The sequence below is a fragment of the Ceratina calcarata genome, unplaced genomic scaffold (genome assembly GCF_001652005.2).
Source record: "Ceratina calcarata isolate Rehan_Ccalc_2016 unplaced genomic scaffold, ASM165200v1 scaffold436.2, whole genome shotgun sequence".
NCBI lineage: Eukaryota > Metazoa > Arthropoda > Insecta > Hymenoptera > Apidae > Ceratina > Ceratina calcarata.
This window is the reverse complement of record NW_017167384.1, coordinates 363,282-377,239: the sequence shown is the minus strand read 5'-3', so window position 1 is coordinate 377,239 and position 13,958 is coordinate 363,282. Positions and strand designations below refer to the sequence as shown.

The window sequence follows — 13,958 nt, the reverse complement described above, 5'->3', positions numbered from 1 at the left end:
GAAATTAGAAGAAAAATGCACTATTTTTAATTATAGGAAATGCGTTTTTCTAAGGTACATAAACTTTTGGGATTGACTGTGTAGCCAATACATCCTTAAGTCTGTTGAACCCACGCTTTTGTAATGTATAAAATCGTGGTTTTCCTTTCAAATTAGAGCACAACTAACAATATGACAAGTCTATTGGTCACGAGATCATAGGAACCGACACCATGAATGAGCCTATTGTTTTTTTTATATTGTGTCCGTGATTTCTTGCCATGCATTTTGTCCCTTTCGCTTACCGCTTCGTTTTTGTCTATCCGACTCGCTCGGTACTATTGAAAAATAATGGGGGAGAGGCGAGGCTTGAACCGAGGGGAAAATCTTTGTCGCAAAAATTCAAAGATATAAAGTGTCGACGAAGCGTCGTGGAAAAGGCAGCGACCCCTATAAAGACGTTGGATTTTACGAAACGACGAGGGGTAAATCGGTGAAAATATGTAAATACGCAATAAAGCGTAAGCTCCGTTCTCTCCCTTTCGCCCTCCTTCTCGAGCCCCTAGTTTCCACGCCGCGCCTGGCCACGCCGGGACAATAGAACATTTTTACTCGAATCTATGATTTGATTCAATCTCCCACGACAAAGATGACATTCTGGCATTTATCAATCCCAAGAAATGATTAGCGTTTTCGGAAATATTAAATTAACTTAGCTCCCAACCCCGGTTTAGAACACACTTTATCGTAATTCAAATTGAAAATTTAATAAGAGAACTAGATCTCGAAACGTCATTCTTCCTATTTTCTATTCTTCTATTCTTGTAGATTAAATGAATCGATCTGCAGTACGCTAACGCAATTGTAATTCGCTACATTAAACCGGAAAACCACCTCTAGTTTCGGAACGGGCAGAAGCACGGGGAAGGGCGCGACAATAAGCGTAGACAATGTCGCTTAACGCGAGTTAAACGGTCCAGTGCTCGACGCGTTGAAGGGTTCTGCCGTCCTTGGAAGGGAAACGGAGAAAGGGTGAAAGGTGGAAAGGGGTGGACTCTCTCCGTAAATAACGGACTCGTCGTTCCCTCCTACGTACGTGTACGCGTACACGTATCTAGCCCCGGTTCCAGTCCCTCGCCGCGGATCCATCCATCCGTCTACGCGAATTGCCGGCATAATGGCGACTAACAACCGGTCCTCCGACTCGAGTTAATTTGCGAGAAAGACGGGTCGCTTTGACGATCGTAACGTTTGCCTCGTTAAAACGGACCCCATTATCCCTTCGTTTCGTCTCGTGTCGCGACGCCCCTCTCGTCGTCTACTACTTTCGAAAACATTACGACCGGACAAATCATCGATTTTTTACGTTGTACGCCGCTGAGAATGCAGCTACGTTTATCCTCGACTCCCGCGTTCTTCGTTCCTCCGCGGGCAAACAACTTTTACTTAGCCCCTGATTTTCACCGTAACAGAGGTAATCCACCGTTGGACGCATTACATCGTTACTCGATGAAACGATCCACGACGGCAAGTTCTCTCGAAGTTTTCTCTCGTTTACGAGTTTGTCGGGTACACTTTGTGATAGCCTCCGCGGATGAAAATATCGTAAAATCGGAGATGCGCGCAGCTGCGTCGCCTTGCACGGTGCAAACAAGGAGAGAACAAAGTCTTTGTCACAACCACGAGCCGACCGGATTCATGCCTGAACGCAACCCCTGTGAAATTTGCATCGATATCGTCGTGTTCCGCGACTCGAATTCGAATCAACGCTTGATACAGACCGATCAGAAATTAGAATGATTGATCGACGCACGTCGTCGTGAAAGATTTATGAAAATACTTGGTCCGGTTGTCGCCTCCCGGTGATCAACGATGACGCTAAGTTTCGGGCCAGCTGGAAAGTTTCGTTCTTTACCCTGACTTTCCGAGAAAACTTTCGCTCGATGTTCCACGTGGCATAGAATATACCGAATCCTGTACTACTTGGTCGCCGCTCGGAACGGTGATCGCGCGTCGGACTAGTGGAATCTGACACGGGTTTAATTAAGTCGTCGGGACGATCGTGGAGGGTGAAAGGTCGATTCGGTCGAGTCGGTGACCCCGGGACAACGTCGGAAATTCCATCGGTTTCCCTTTGGTGGCAACGTCGCGCGTCTTCGATGGGAAAACGAGACGAACGGTTGATTTGCCGATCGATAACGAATTCATTAAATGCGTTTCGAATGCAACGCGAGCCGTAGCTCCGGCCCCGGGTCCGCCATTAGCACACCGCTGGACGTTTCGACCAGCGCGCACCGCCTCGCTTCGGGTCTTTGAGGGTTAATTGCGGGCGTGTTGCGGAATTCCATTAATCGAAACGGCTTTCAAGGCTTCTCTGGTATTTAAACTACACACGAGGGCGCATTCGTGCTATTCGCGGCTGATCGATGGCTGCGTCGCGGTCGCTTTCGCGTCCACCGACGTAGAAACACCGCGTAAATAAGTAAAATCGACAGAGTAAACTGCCCCCGTTCCCATTGCCGTTCTCGAGAATCGGTGCCGACGCCCTGCACCTGTTCTCGATTGTTCGAGCTTTCGTGCCACGGCTAGTCCGGGCCTCCGTTAATTACGCGGTCGTTTCGTTGTAATCGCCTTCTCCCTCCCGAAGTCGTTTTTTCTTTCTCTTCGTTTTAGCTTAATTCTACGATGTCCGCGAGCAACGCCGGGCTAATCTAATTAGACCCCGGGTTCCGCGGGACCCGGGAGAGAAGCGCGATGGTTATGAAAAATTCCGAAACGGTCGCGACACCCGTTACTACGCCGGGCGTGAAAGCAAATGGTAAATCGCCGGGAAACCCGCGAAATGCCGGCATGAAATTATAACGAATCCAGGAACGATATTCTCGAGGAGTCGTCGCATTTGTTGCCCGAGAAACGTTCGTCGCGAACAGCCGCGCCGTCGCTTGTTGCATGCAGCTAGCTCGAAAAACCGAGAATTTAAATGAGCACCGTACCTATCTCCCGGGCGTTTATATGATAAACAGTCACCCCTAAGCGATATTTATGCCCGAGGGAAACGGCGAAATGAATACGAAGTGCGCGCTAATCCTTTCGGCTCTGATTTTCAAGAGTACGCCGGCCGTTGTTGAAATCAGGAGCGTCGCATCACCGGCGAACGCGTAAAAGGTTGAGATTTATTTTTTCTTTATCCCGCGACCCATCGAGTTCGGCGAATCGTCCCAAGGCCGAGGACTCGAGGAACGAGAGAAAATTCGACGAGGTAGCTCCGATTTTTGTTTCGATCGTCCAGCGCCGAGAACGAAAGCAGCGGACCGAATCGAATGGAAACTCGTTTCCTTGGGAATAGCCTACCGGAAATTCCCGAAGGAATTGCCCTTTCCGTGCGATCGGACCCTCGAGCTTTCCACTTACCCCCGAGCTCCGGTAAGATCGTCTTCGGCGAGCACGATCCTGCGGCTGGTTTACGGTCGTGGTCGCTCGGGACCGAATTTCATAAGCGGATCTCTTAATCCTATACCGAATGCGCTTTACATATCGCTGGCCAACGTCATCCACCTTCGATTTTGTTCGCATCGGAATGCCTGTATTTCCGCTATCGAGAAATACAACTCCCTCTCCTCTCGGTCGCGTTTTTTCTCCTCGACGAATATATTTCCGTATCTACTTTTACCGGATAGGTACGATTCAATTTCCGAATCAAAAGTGTATCAACTTTTTTCTTTCCGTTTCGCAGTGCCTTTGGTAAACATCAGCGTCGTGGAAGGAAAGCCAGCGGAATTGCCATGCGACATCACTCCACCCGGGGACGACACTCTGCACATGGTTTTCTGGTTCAAGGACGAGGCCGGCGTGCCTCTATATACGTGAGTAATTAAAAACAGCTATCGATCATCGATTCGCGATTCAAAGCAGAGAACTCGAGGATGCGTGAGAGAAATCGCGATAGCGACGTATAGCGACGTAGCGCAGCTTTGATTTCTGGGTCGCGCCAACGAAAAATCTGCGGCGGTTCAGGAATCCGTGGCTCGCACGACTAATATGCAGTAAAATGGCTTGGTCGTGCTCTCTTTTCTGTCGCGATGCTGTGTACGCGCGCATGGAGTGCCTACGTACACCATAGTGAGTTGGCGTTATTAAACCCACCTCGCAACTCGCTCCACGCTCGCCACTCGAACTCCGAAAATTCCTTTCCACATTCTGTTTCGCAGCCGCGATGTTTATCCGGTTCCCGAGCTGGTCGCAATGAACGCCGTCTCCAAGGCTTTTCATATAGAGCTTCTCTTTACAATCTCGATTCTATTCTTTCGCCCGAAACGCAAAATTCCCACGCGACGGATCATCATACATGGTCACCCGGCCAGGTGCGACAAACCGCTATGACCGGATGCCTCCTTAATTGAAACGGCTATTAATTAAAAGCTCCGTCGAGATTCTATCTTCCGAGGCCGATGAAATACGAAACGTTTTAATTGACAATTATGTCGCTCTACCGCGCCTCTGTAGTTTTCCTTAATGAACCTGAAAATCCAGAAAGAACACTCCTCCCGGTATCGGGATTTAAATGCCGTTACATAACCGCTCGGAATAATTTTTCGCGCTTGAGAACTGAAAAGAAAGAAACGACGTTCGGCTCAGAATAGTGACTGGTAGACCGTCGCGACGTCCTACATACGTGTGACTGTAACGCTTCGATTGTCCACCCTGTGCACGTTCGCAGGATAGCAGAAATGGAAGCGAACGGATGAAAATAGAGCACGACCGCGATATTACCACCGTTTTTCAATATTCTCCGTAATCTGCGATAGTCTGGAAAGTTCAGCAATTAAACTTGCACACTCGTACTACGCGTCGACTCTTTCGCTGGCAGAATTCGACGCCGGATCATTTTTCAATCGGCCTCGTGCCAGAACAAGCCGCAATACTGGATACCCAGCGATTAATACGTTGCTGTCCACTATCCGTTGTTCTACAAAGTGTTACGGACGTTTCGAAGGAACAACGGTAATCGACACGGTCGGATTTTCATCCAGTAATTGATCGATTTACCTCGCTCTATTTTCCCCACGAATTTTCAACGTCGAGAGCTACGATCGTTTCGTACAGAGTCGAGTTTCCGCGAAATCGCGGCTGCTGCTCGTTCGCGGCAGATCAAAAGGACAGACGTCATGCATCCGTTCTCTCTGTCTCGTTCACTCTGCCGGTGCTCTGCTCTCCGTCCATAGTGCAGTTAAGCGCAGGTACCTATGCGCGTAACGAGGATCGCAACGACGCATAATCAACTTCCTGGCACGTAATTATAGCGTGTCAATAAATTTCAATCGTGGATCGAAGGAATATCGAGGGTGGGTGGAGCGGATTCCTGGTTTCCGGGTGGCAGCTTTATCGGTGGATAATTGATAACCGTCGCGACGCCTCTCCCGTGTACCAGCACCGATGTAACTGCGACCCGAGAAGATCCGTGTCAACTTCTGGGCGACGCGTGATTAATTGATACGCCCTTCGATCCGATCTAGTCGCGTATCGTTTCGTCCCGTGGCTGCCGATTACTACGTCGCTGACTATACGTCTTTCGACGTTGGCGTTCCGCGAAATCTCGATCCGCCACCGGGTTCCCGATGATTCAGAGTCTGTAAAGCGAAACTACCCTTTTAAAGACTTTGAGCAAGACGAGTCGCGAAATTGCTCGTCTCTCGAAACAAAGATTTCGTCGATCCTTCTGGCGGGGATCCACGCGTTTCCGACATTCGACGCTCGTTCCCTTCGCGTTAGTAGTTCGCGAACTATTCGTAATAACGATTATTGCGAGCAGAGCTGGAAGGAGGCCACGGATTTCCCTCGGTGCGCTTCACAGCCGGTCCTCTCTTATTCATCCCCCGATACCACCTTCAACGTCCGTTTCTCTTCGCGCGCATCGTCGCTGGCAAACGAACACGGGGAAACGGTGCGCGATACGCAACGGGAGAAAGGGCAAGGACGGAAAGAAAATGAAGGAACCACTTTCCGTGAACAATTCGACATGACAAAATATATTAATGCATTGTGCATATTATTGTTATAATTATTACGTATCGATGCGTGTACTCGGATGTCTGGGTAACGATCCGGTCGAATGGAGTAGACGATTGGACAGACGTACTGTTTGAATCGATTGGTCTGGGAAAAGTTAGGGAAGCTGGAGATTGAAGAGGTACGCGAACACTTAACCCGTTGTTGACAAAGCCATCTCATTAAGGAAGTATTCGGAAGCCGGTGGACGTATCAATGTTGCGTGCGCTCTCTACGTCCACTAATTATAACATACCATGGACGGAAGGGTTGGTATGCGAACTATGCGCGCACGGCTAAGCACACACGCGCGTGTCTCCGTTAGCAAACCCTCTAAACGGAAACGACACGCGCACCCTTCCGTACCATCGCTTTCTATCTTGCCGCGTTATCAAACATTTATGCGTACCCTCTCCGTTAACGAAGCGGAACCTTTGTACGAATAAATCTAACGCGTCCCTTCGAAATACCGCCAGCGATTGCCGGTCACTTTACTGGTCATGTATGTACCTAGTTACCTGAACAGGTACTTATACCGAGAACCACTCGATCGTCCATTCACGTGCCAGAATATAACAGAGTATAAACAATAGACGCTCGAGATTTTCGACGTTATTATGGGAACATTTTTATAAATCATGAGATGCTCGGGTTCGGATGATTTATCCAGCGATTTGCTAAACGAGTAGCTGTGTTAATCGATCTCTGGGCGGCTACTTCATAGAGGCACCGCCTGTTTAGACGGGGGCATAATTTATGGGATGGATATGTATAGCCTCGTAGGTTGGGTTTCCCAAGGAGACCTCACGAGATCGTAATCCCCGTCTTGACCTCGCACCACCTTCCTGACCCCGTTTGCCCCGGGCCGGAACTCTCAATCCACCCGAATCGAAGTATAACCGAAGAAACCAGTACCGATCCACAGGTTTAAGAGGAAGAACATTCTTTCGGTGGGCGATTCTTCTAGCGGGTCTGCGGGCGATATCGATCTCTCCTCGCAACAGGAGAAACCGATTCGCGACGAAATCGGTGGTCCTGGGAGAGGCGGCGGGTGAGTCGAAAGTCGGACGGTGGGAAGAGAAAAGTTTTAGGAGCGCGAAAAGTTGCGAGCACGCGATCCCTGTAACGCGATCGTTAAACGGTAAAGATAGAGTGGTCGGCAAACAGAGAGAAGTTTTCGAACGGAGGAATCGTTGTCGAGGCAGCGGGCGAGAATAGCCAGGATATAGAATCGGTTAGGAAAGGTCGACGGTGGGCTCCCGGCGAAACCAGACCCCGTTGATCTTAGGGATTCGTCCCTGGATTACGCGCCGGGTCGAAACTGGCCAGGGATTCCTGCCCTCTCAGTGTCGGCTCCGGATCCCGTAGGTCGGAACCTATCGCCCTCGGGAACTCCAATTTGAAAATCTCGACCAGGTAACCGGCGGATCCGCGAAACGACCTCGAAATCGGACATAAATTTCGCTCGTTCGTTATCCCTTTTCGTTTTCTAACCCGGCCCTGGCCCGGATCTCTCGCTCGACAGAGCTCCCCGCAATTATCGCGAACCACGAATTTCCGCGTTCCGCTACGATTGATCGATTTCAATCGGGAACCGCGAGGCCGTCGTTCGGTTCGGTGCGCTACTCTTTTCGTATCGGCAGTTATCCTTTTTTCTTGGTCGCGACGATTCGTGTCGGTGGTCGATCGTTTCGCGCGTGCGGAGAATCGAATGGTCCCGCGTCGAGGTAAACATTAGCCGCATTGAATTTGATCAACAATGAGAGCGGCGGCGGCGGCGACGCAGGTTTGCGCTGCGTTCGCACAATAATTTGTACTCGGCTAGAATCGGGGTTAGTACGTTTACAGAGATTTAACCATTATTATACCTATGTATACCCAGATCTAATCAGATTTATAGTTAACAGGCATAAATCTGATTAATTGCAATTACCATAATTATCGCTCGTTTCTATAGTTCATACGCGTATAAATCACGCGGCAACGTTACAGCGGGACCACCGTGCCGCAGATCGTCGAAACGCGGACGCGAAAAACGAATGTCATCTCTCGGCACGGGAAACGCGCTCCGCTGCCACCAGATTAACGATCGGGTGGAAAAGATTTCCGTTTCTCAAAAATCAGAACGTCCTTATGGCATTGTTTCGCCAAGGCGGATTCTTACAAGCGAACAATGGGAGAAGACGGTCAGCCGCGGAACGAGAAGTTCGCGTTGCACGCCACCGGTCTTTCCCATCTCCTTTACGAACCTCATAAATCAGATGTACCGTGTCGTCGTTCATCCCGCGCTCTATTCCTCCCTTGTATACGAGGCTGGGGCTCGATCCTCGTGTATCTCTTTTCCTCTCGCGTTTACACCGTGGAAGAGCAGCGTACGAGCGAAGTGGCCTTTCCCTCTTTCCGGATCGGGAACGCGTGCAACGGTAATCGAGGACGTAAACGCGAGACTCTCTCGCGCGCGTTAGCTGGTTTCGTGCGGGTGTAACGAGCGGGCTGGATAGAGAGGGAGGGTCGGTTATTGGTGGCATGCAACCCGAACGGCATGCAACCGACCGACCCTAACCGCCATTGCCGACATTATCATCCCGTTGAATAGATTATAGAATAATACCGAGATTCGAATCGCGTAACAGTCTCTCAAAATCGATCCCCCTGCCCCCCCGGGTAGTGCTCACGATTTCGCCACGACATTTTCGATATCTTTCGAAGCGATCGAACTCCGCCTCTCGACGTTCTCCTACGTACGTTTTAGATTCGACCGGAGATTGGTACGATTTTCGTATCAAACGCCCGGTCGACTCGTAACGGCGACTAACGACGAGTTTTACGGGTAATGTCGGGTTGTAAGGTGAGAAGCTTTTAATTCGCTGAAAATCTAATCGACGCTGGAGTCGCGCGTGGCGACAACCGATGAACGAATCAATTTCGGCGCGCCTGGCTAATCGTTTTTCCCCGTGTACGATGCTTGACGCGGGCTCGATTTGTTGAATATTCGGATCTGCCGGTTGGCCGCGCGAAGTGGGCGGTAACGAAAATTTCTCCCAGTTCGAAATATCGGTTTGACGAGGTGCCGGATGATACGCGAGGTTAGCCGCATATCGCGAAGGCCGGCGTAAATCGGCAATATCCGTCGGGGATGCGAGCCCTCCACCCGTGTAACAACCCCTCGTATCCGTATCCGTGGATTCCGCACAACGGCCGATTCGGTTGCGGCCGTAATTGCAAGGTTGTGAATCGTTTTAACGCGGTCGCGGTGGTACGCACGGAGTCGGCTCGTAAAACGTTTTAGCGGCAACGCTCCTCATTTCCTGGGAAGCCGCGGCGAATCAAACGCGGAGAAAAAGGCCGTCGTCGTGCGGCTCGTTAGGGAAAAAATTGTAGGCGAAACGTATGGCGCGGCATTATTTTTCCGCGATTACATTCCACCGGGTTTTCGGGGCGTCAATCATACCGAGGTTGACGGCAATATCATGGGCCCAGGTAGCCGTAACAATAACAGCTGCGTAACATCGAATCAGATATCAAATTCCTGTTTCCGCAGCCAGACGGAATCGATAAATCCGACAAAACGGGAAATATAGGAGAATATCGAAATTAACGTTTACGTGAACGCTCCGCGGTTCGTATCTACCCGATAGATCGATAAATAATACCGTCTCGAAATTAAAGCGGAATACTTACTTGCTCGCATCATCCGCGCTCGTTTTTCACGCTCGCGCAATCCACGTCCAACTGTTTTTTATGCGCTTTCGACGCCGCCTCGTCTTCGCGCCCGGGTCCCCGCATTCATCTCGCGGATCGAGGAGCTCGAAATCTTTCCATCGTCGCGACGACCGACCTGTCGTCTGTCGCGGACAGGAAAATAACGGGCCGATCTCTCGATCGTAAATTATTGCCGCGCGTTACGGGACAAAAATGGAAAGAGGATAGTAAAACTGTATTTCAATCAAAAGTTATACCACCGTCGCGGTATGAACGGCTCTAAAGACGGCCATGAATTTTGTAATGCACACTCGGCCCGGCCGCGGCTTGTAATAACCTTCGGAAACTGCCGGCTCCGTAGTTCGGAAATATTGGTTCGCGCGGAATAGAAGTCGCGGATTGCTCGTCGTATAATCGAAATTTATCGTTTTATCTTTTCGGAAAGCCCTCCAGGCCTCCGTACGTCGAACCTGTCCGAATTAATCATCGTTTCTCCCGAACAAGTAGCTACGGCCCACGACGAAAATGTACATTCGACCCGGTTAATTTTCGAGAGCGAAACGTTGATAATTACCGAGCGACCGGGGTGGATTTCATTAAGCGAAAGGTAACTGGTCGCGAGTTTCGGATGATGGACAGGTGTAAAATTGGACTGCGGTAAATCTTAGGGTGCTGTCGGACGCGTACCAGGCCTGGTGAAACGTGGATTAATTACTCGGGTTGACAGTGGCTGCGGTCGACCGGTCGCGACCGACCGGACCGGTTGACACCGGCGCGACGCGACGAGACGCGTACGGAGATCTCTTGATTACGAATCTCTTCCTCTTCGTCCTTTCCCCACAGCCGCCCCCGCCGTCGACCGAGCTCGCGATAGCGGATATCATACGATAGCGTACGAGGTCCCGTTAACGTCGCGAACACGTACGTACGCACGTTCCTTAAATGATCCTGAGAACGCAATTACGCGAGAAGGAATTTTCGACAAATTTACACGATTAGGATTAATTTCATTTGCAACGTCGATAAACCGAATCGGCCGTGGTATTTTCCTCTGCTGCGGAGGAAACGGCTGAAATGTTAATAATCCTGAATTGTTAATGGATTAATCGCATTCGAATCAGTCGTAGAGAATGTTTGTTGGCCGGGATGGCCGAGAGGGATCGCGCAATTCAATATTTTTCGACAGGGAGAGAATACGGACTTGCGGAGCGTAAAGCGACGAGAAAATTGGAACATTATAGCGACGGACGCGAGTGAAATGCTAACTGCTAACCGAATCGAGCCGACCCGTTTTACTTTCGTCGTCGGTCTTGCGCCATTGATTGCATGGTAATTAATTGTCGATTCATTATCCAGCGAAATGATAATAGACGTTTATAAATGTAGATACGCGCAAAGTGTTTGATTTGAATACCAAAGGCGGACTCTCTATCGATTCAACTATTTGCCTCTCGTTCACGCGTACAATGCCCGATCCACCGCCGCGCCGTGCCACCGCGCGAGCGCCTATGTACGTATAATACAAACATCGTTAACAGTGCAAACCGCCGGGACGAATTGTAATAATTTGCCGACTGAAATTACGTAATAAAGCGGGTATATAGACACATCCACTCGTACAATGAACTGCACACGGCGCATTGTAATTTACCGGCTGAATGACGAATATTCCACGTACGCGCGCTCCGCGTCGCGTAACGCAATACTTTCCTGTGTCTCGTTTCCGAATCGAACGAAATTCGTTTGGAAACGACACTGATCGTTGAACGCCGAAATAGAAGGGGTTTCGGGGATAAATACGATACTTGCACGACCAGGACTACGGATCGCGACGGAGTCGTGAGGGGTTGTCGTTACGTCCGATCAGGTGTGCGAGGAGATCGTTGCAACTTGTCGAGGGAGGAGGGAGAGATCGTAGGGAGAAACAGACCGTAACGAAGGGAAAAAAGTAAACGTTGGTAAGGGAAGAGAGATAGCCAGAGGAACAATAGGACACCGGTGCGTAGGGCGCGCGGCGACGGTCTCCTCGTTCATCTCCATTTAAATCCCGTTGCTTGGCGATGCTTAACTTTAAAAATGGTGCCTGTACATTACCTCGCTCGAAACGCATCCCCTTTCTCACTCTCTACCCGGCACGGGTATCCTTCCCCTGGACTCTCATGGTGTCTGCGGCTTACTCTATTTCTCGGCCTGTCCTGAACCAGCCCTTAAACTCTCCCTCTGCGGCGGCGGACCGCCGTACTGCATCGTTTACGCGGCAATAAGGGAAACTTATTGCCGACTGACTAATAACGAACGATTCCCACGCGGGATACCCGGAGCTTTTGCTCTTTATTTTATACGGCGAAACGGAGAAGTTTACGGCGAACCAGCCGGATTTCCAATCCCACGTCCGTGAATCACCGAGACCTATAAAAAAAAATCCGTCGGAATAATCGGGTATTTACAGAATTCTTTGAAGTCCGTGGATCTAATCGAGAGTTCAGCCGAGATTGGCCAAAGTCGACGTAAGGTCGTACGGTTGTTCCGTTCGCGGTTACTCGGGCGGAAACGGGTGGACGATTTACAGGCCAGTATCGCGCGTTCCCGTGACCCGTGATCCATGGATGTGGTTATGCAAGAATTATAATTGCGAAAGTTCCTGAGGGTGAGACTATCGGTTACGATACGCGCGAACGCGCGTACAGCTGGATGCGAGCAGTTTTGCGTAGCTCCGCGATAACGAGCAATTCACCGTCGGATCTTGGAAAACTCTCAACTCGATAATTAGAAAGTTTGAAAGTTTGTACTTTTAACTTGAAACAGTGTATAGTATAAGCGATCACGATTAATTCAATCGTAACTCGATATTTGCGACGGTCGAATCACCTCCGCTCGGAAGGGTAGAAGGCTTCTAATGTCGCGATCTATACCAGTTTGCCCTTTGCCGAGGAGTACTCGACACCGCTCTTTGCGAGCCTCTTACTTCGTCCCCCTTACCGAACTATCGATTCTTTTCGGTCCCTGTTGCGGGACGGCTCCCGTTCCAGACGCGTTCACAATAAATATATCCGATATCCGAAGCCGTACACGTACGTCGCGCCACGCCGGTGTCGCGTCTATTTGGTCGAGTGCCGAGAGGAAGACAGGAGGGATGCATAGCTCAGCGTTACTCCCGTAATTCCTTTGAGGATAACGGTCTGAACGTCGTCGTAGAGTTGCTACCACCGCGACGGATTTGTTCGCCGGGAGGGAAAAGAGGATAAAAAGCGATCGATATCGCATCGCGTTGAAATATTTAGGCACGATCGAACCGTCGTATCGGTTTCCGAAACGGTTAATAAGTTCTCGCAACATCTTCGGACGTATTTTGGAATATCTCTCCTCGGGGATACGGGTCGCACGGTGTGGCGACGGCGTCGTCGCAATAACGACGATATGTCTAGAGGTGGCGAAGGAGAAAAGAGGAGGCGACAGGGTGGGTGGGAAAAGGGTACGATAGGAACGTGCAACGAAGCCAGAAGAGGAACGGGCAATTACGTATTCAGGGAATCGACCGAATTGGCCTCGACCGAGGAGTTATGGATCTCCGCATTGCCGAGAGATGCAGGTGCAAAGAGGGTCATTCCCGTTCCTCGGTTACGCTTTCCATTGGCACGAGGACCAAAGTTGGCAGGGTGAGGAAACAAGGCTTGGCAGGGCCAGGCGCGGGAAAGGGTGGAACGACTGGCAAAATAAACGGTGCGATGCGAACGAAATTAAACGAGTCCGAGGAATGTATCCGTAGCGATGTTCGTAGACAACGACGGTGCTCGGAGTGCGTCGAAAAGATGTACGGCGTCGGCGTGCTCGCGATAAAAGCCTTCCGAGGCACGGTGTACGTTTTAACCGGGTTGCAATTCGTCTCTCGAAGGGACGCTTAAAGTCGTCATCCATGGAAATCTGTTCCGAAGCTTCTAGTGAAAATAATTTTTGCTATTTATACGACTACCACGCGATAAATTTGAATATGGATACTACCTCTTGAAAATTCGGAGCTTCGACAGATTAATTGATAACATTTGAGCGAGCGGTAGCTAAGCTTGGCTCCAAATCGAGATGAGAAAGTTCGAAATAGCGATTATCGTTACTAGCGATAGAGAATGGCACCCTTAAGGATATATTGGCTATACTATAATATAATTAAAAAGAAATCAGACGTCGGAAGAATAATGTTAGTAATAAATAGTTACGTGCTAAAAGGTATAGAAGGA

General features: G+C 49.9%; 1 protein-coding gene across 1 annotated transcript in view; it reads left to right on the top strand.

Annotated features, from left to right (window-relative positions):
- Window positions 1-13,958, top strand: part of LOC108627040 (hemicentin-1) — a 202,844-nt gene that overhangs the window by 65,616 nt on the left and 123,270 nt on the right. Inside the window, exon 2 of the mRNA XM_018028063.2 lies at window positions 3,713-3,842. Coding sequence (XP_017883552.1) covers window positions 3,713-3,842 — 130 coding nt within the window. The remainder of the gene's footprint in view (window positions 1-3,712; window positions 3,843-13,958) is intronic.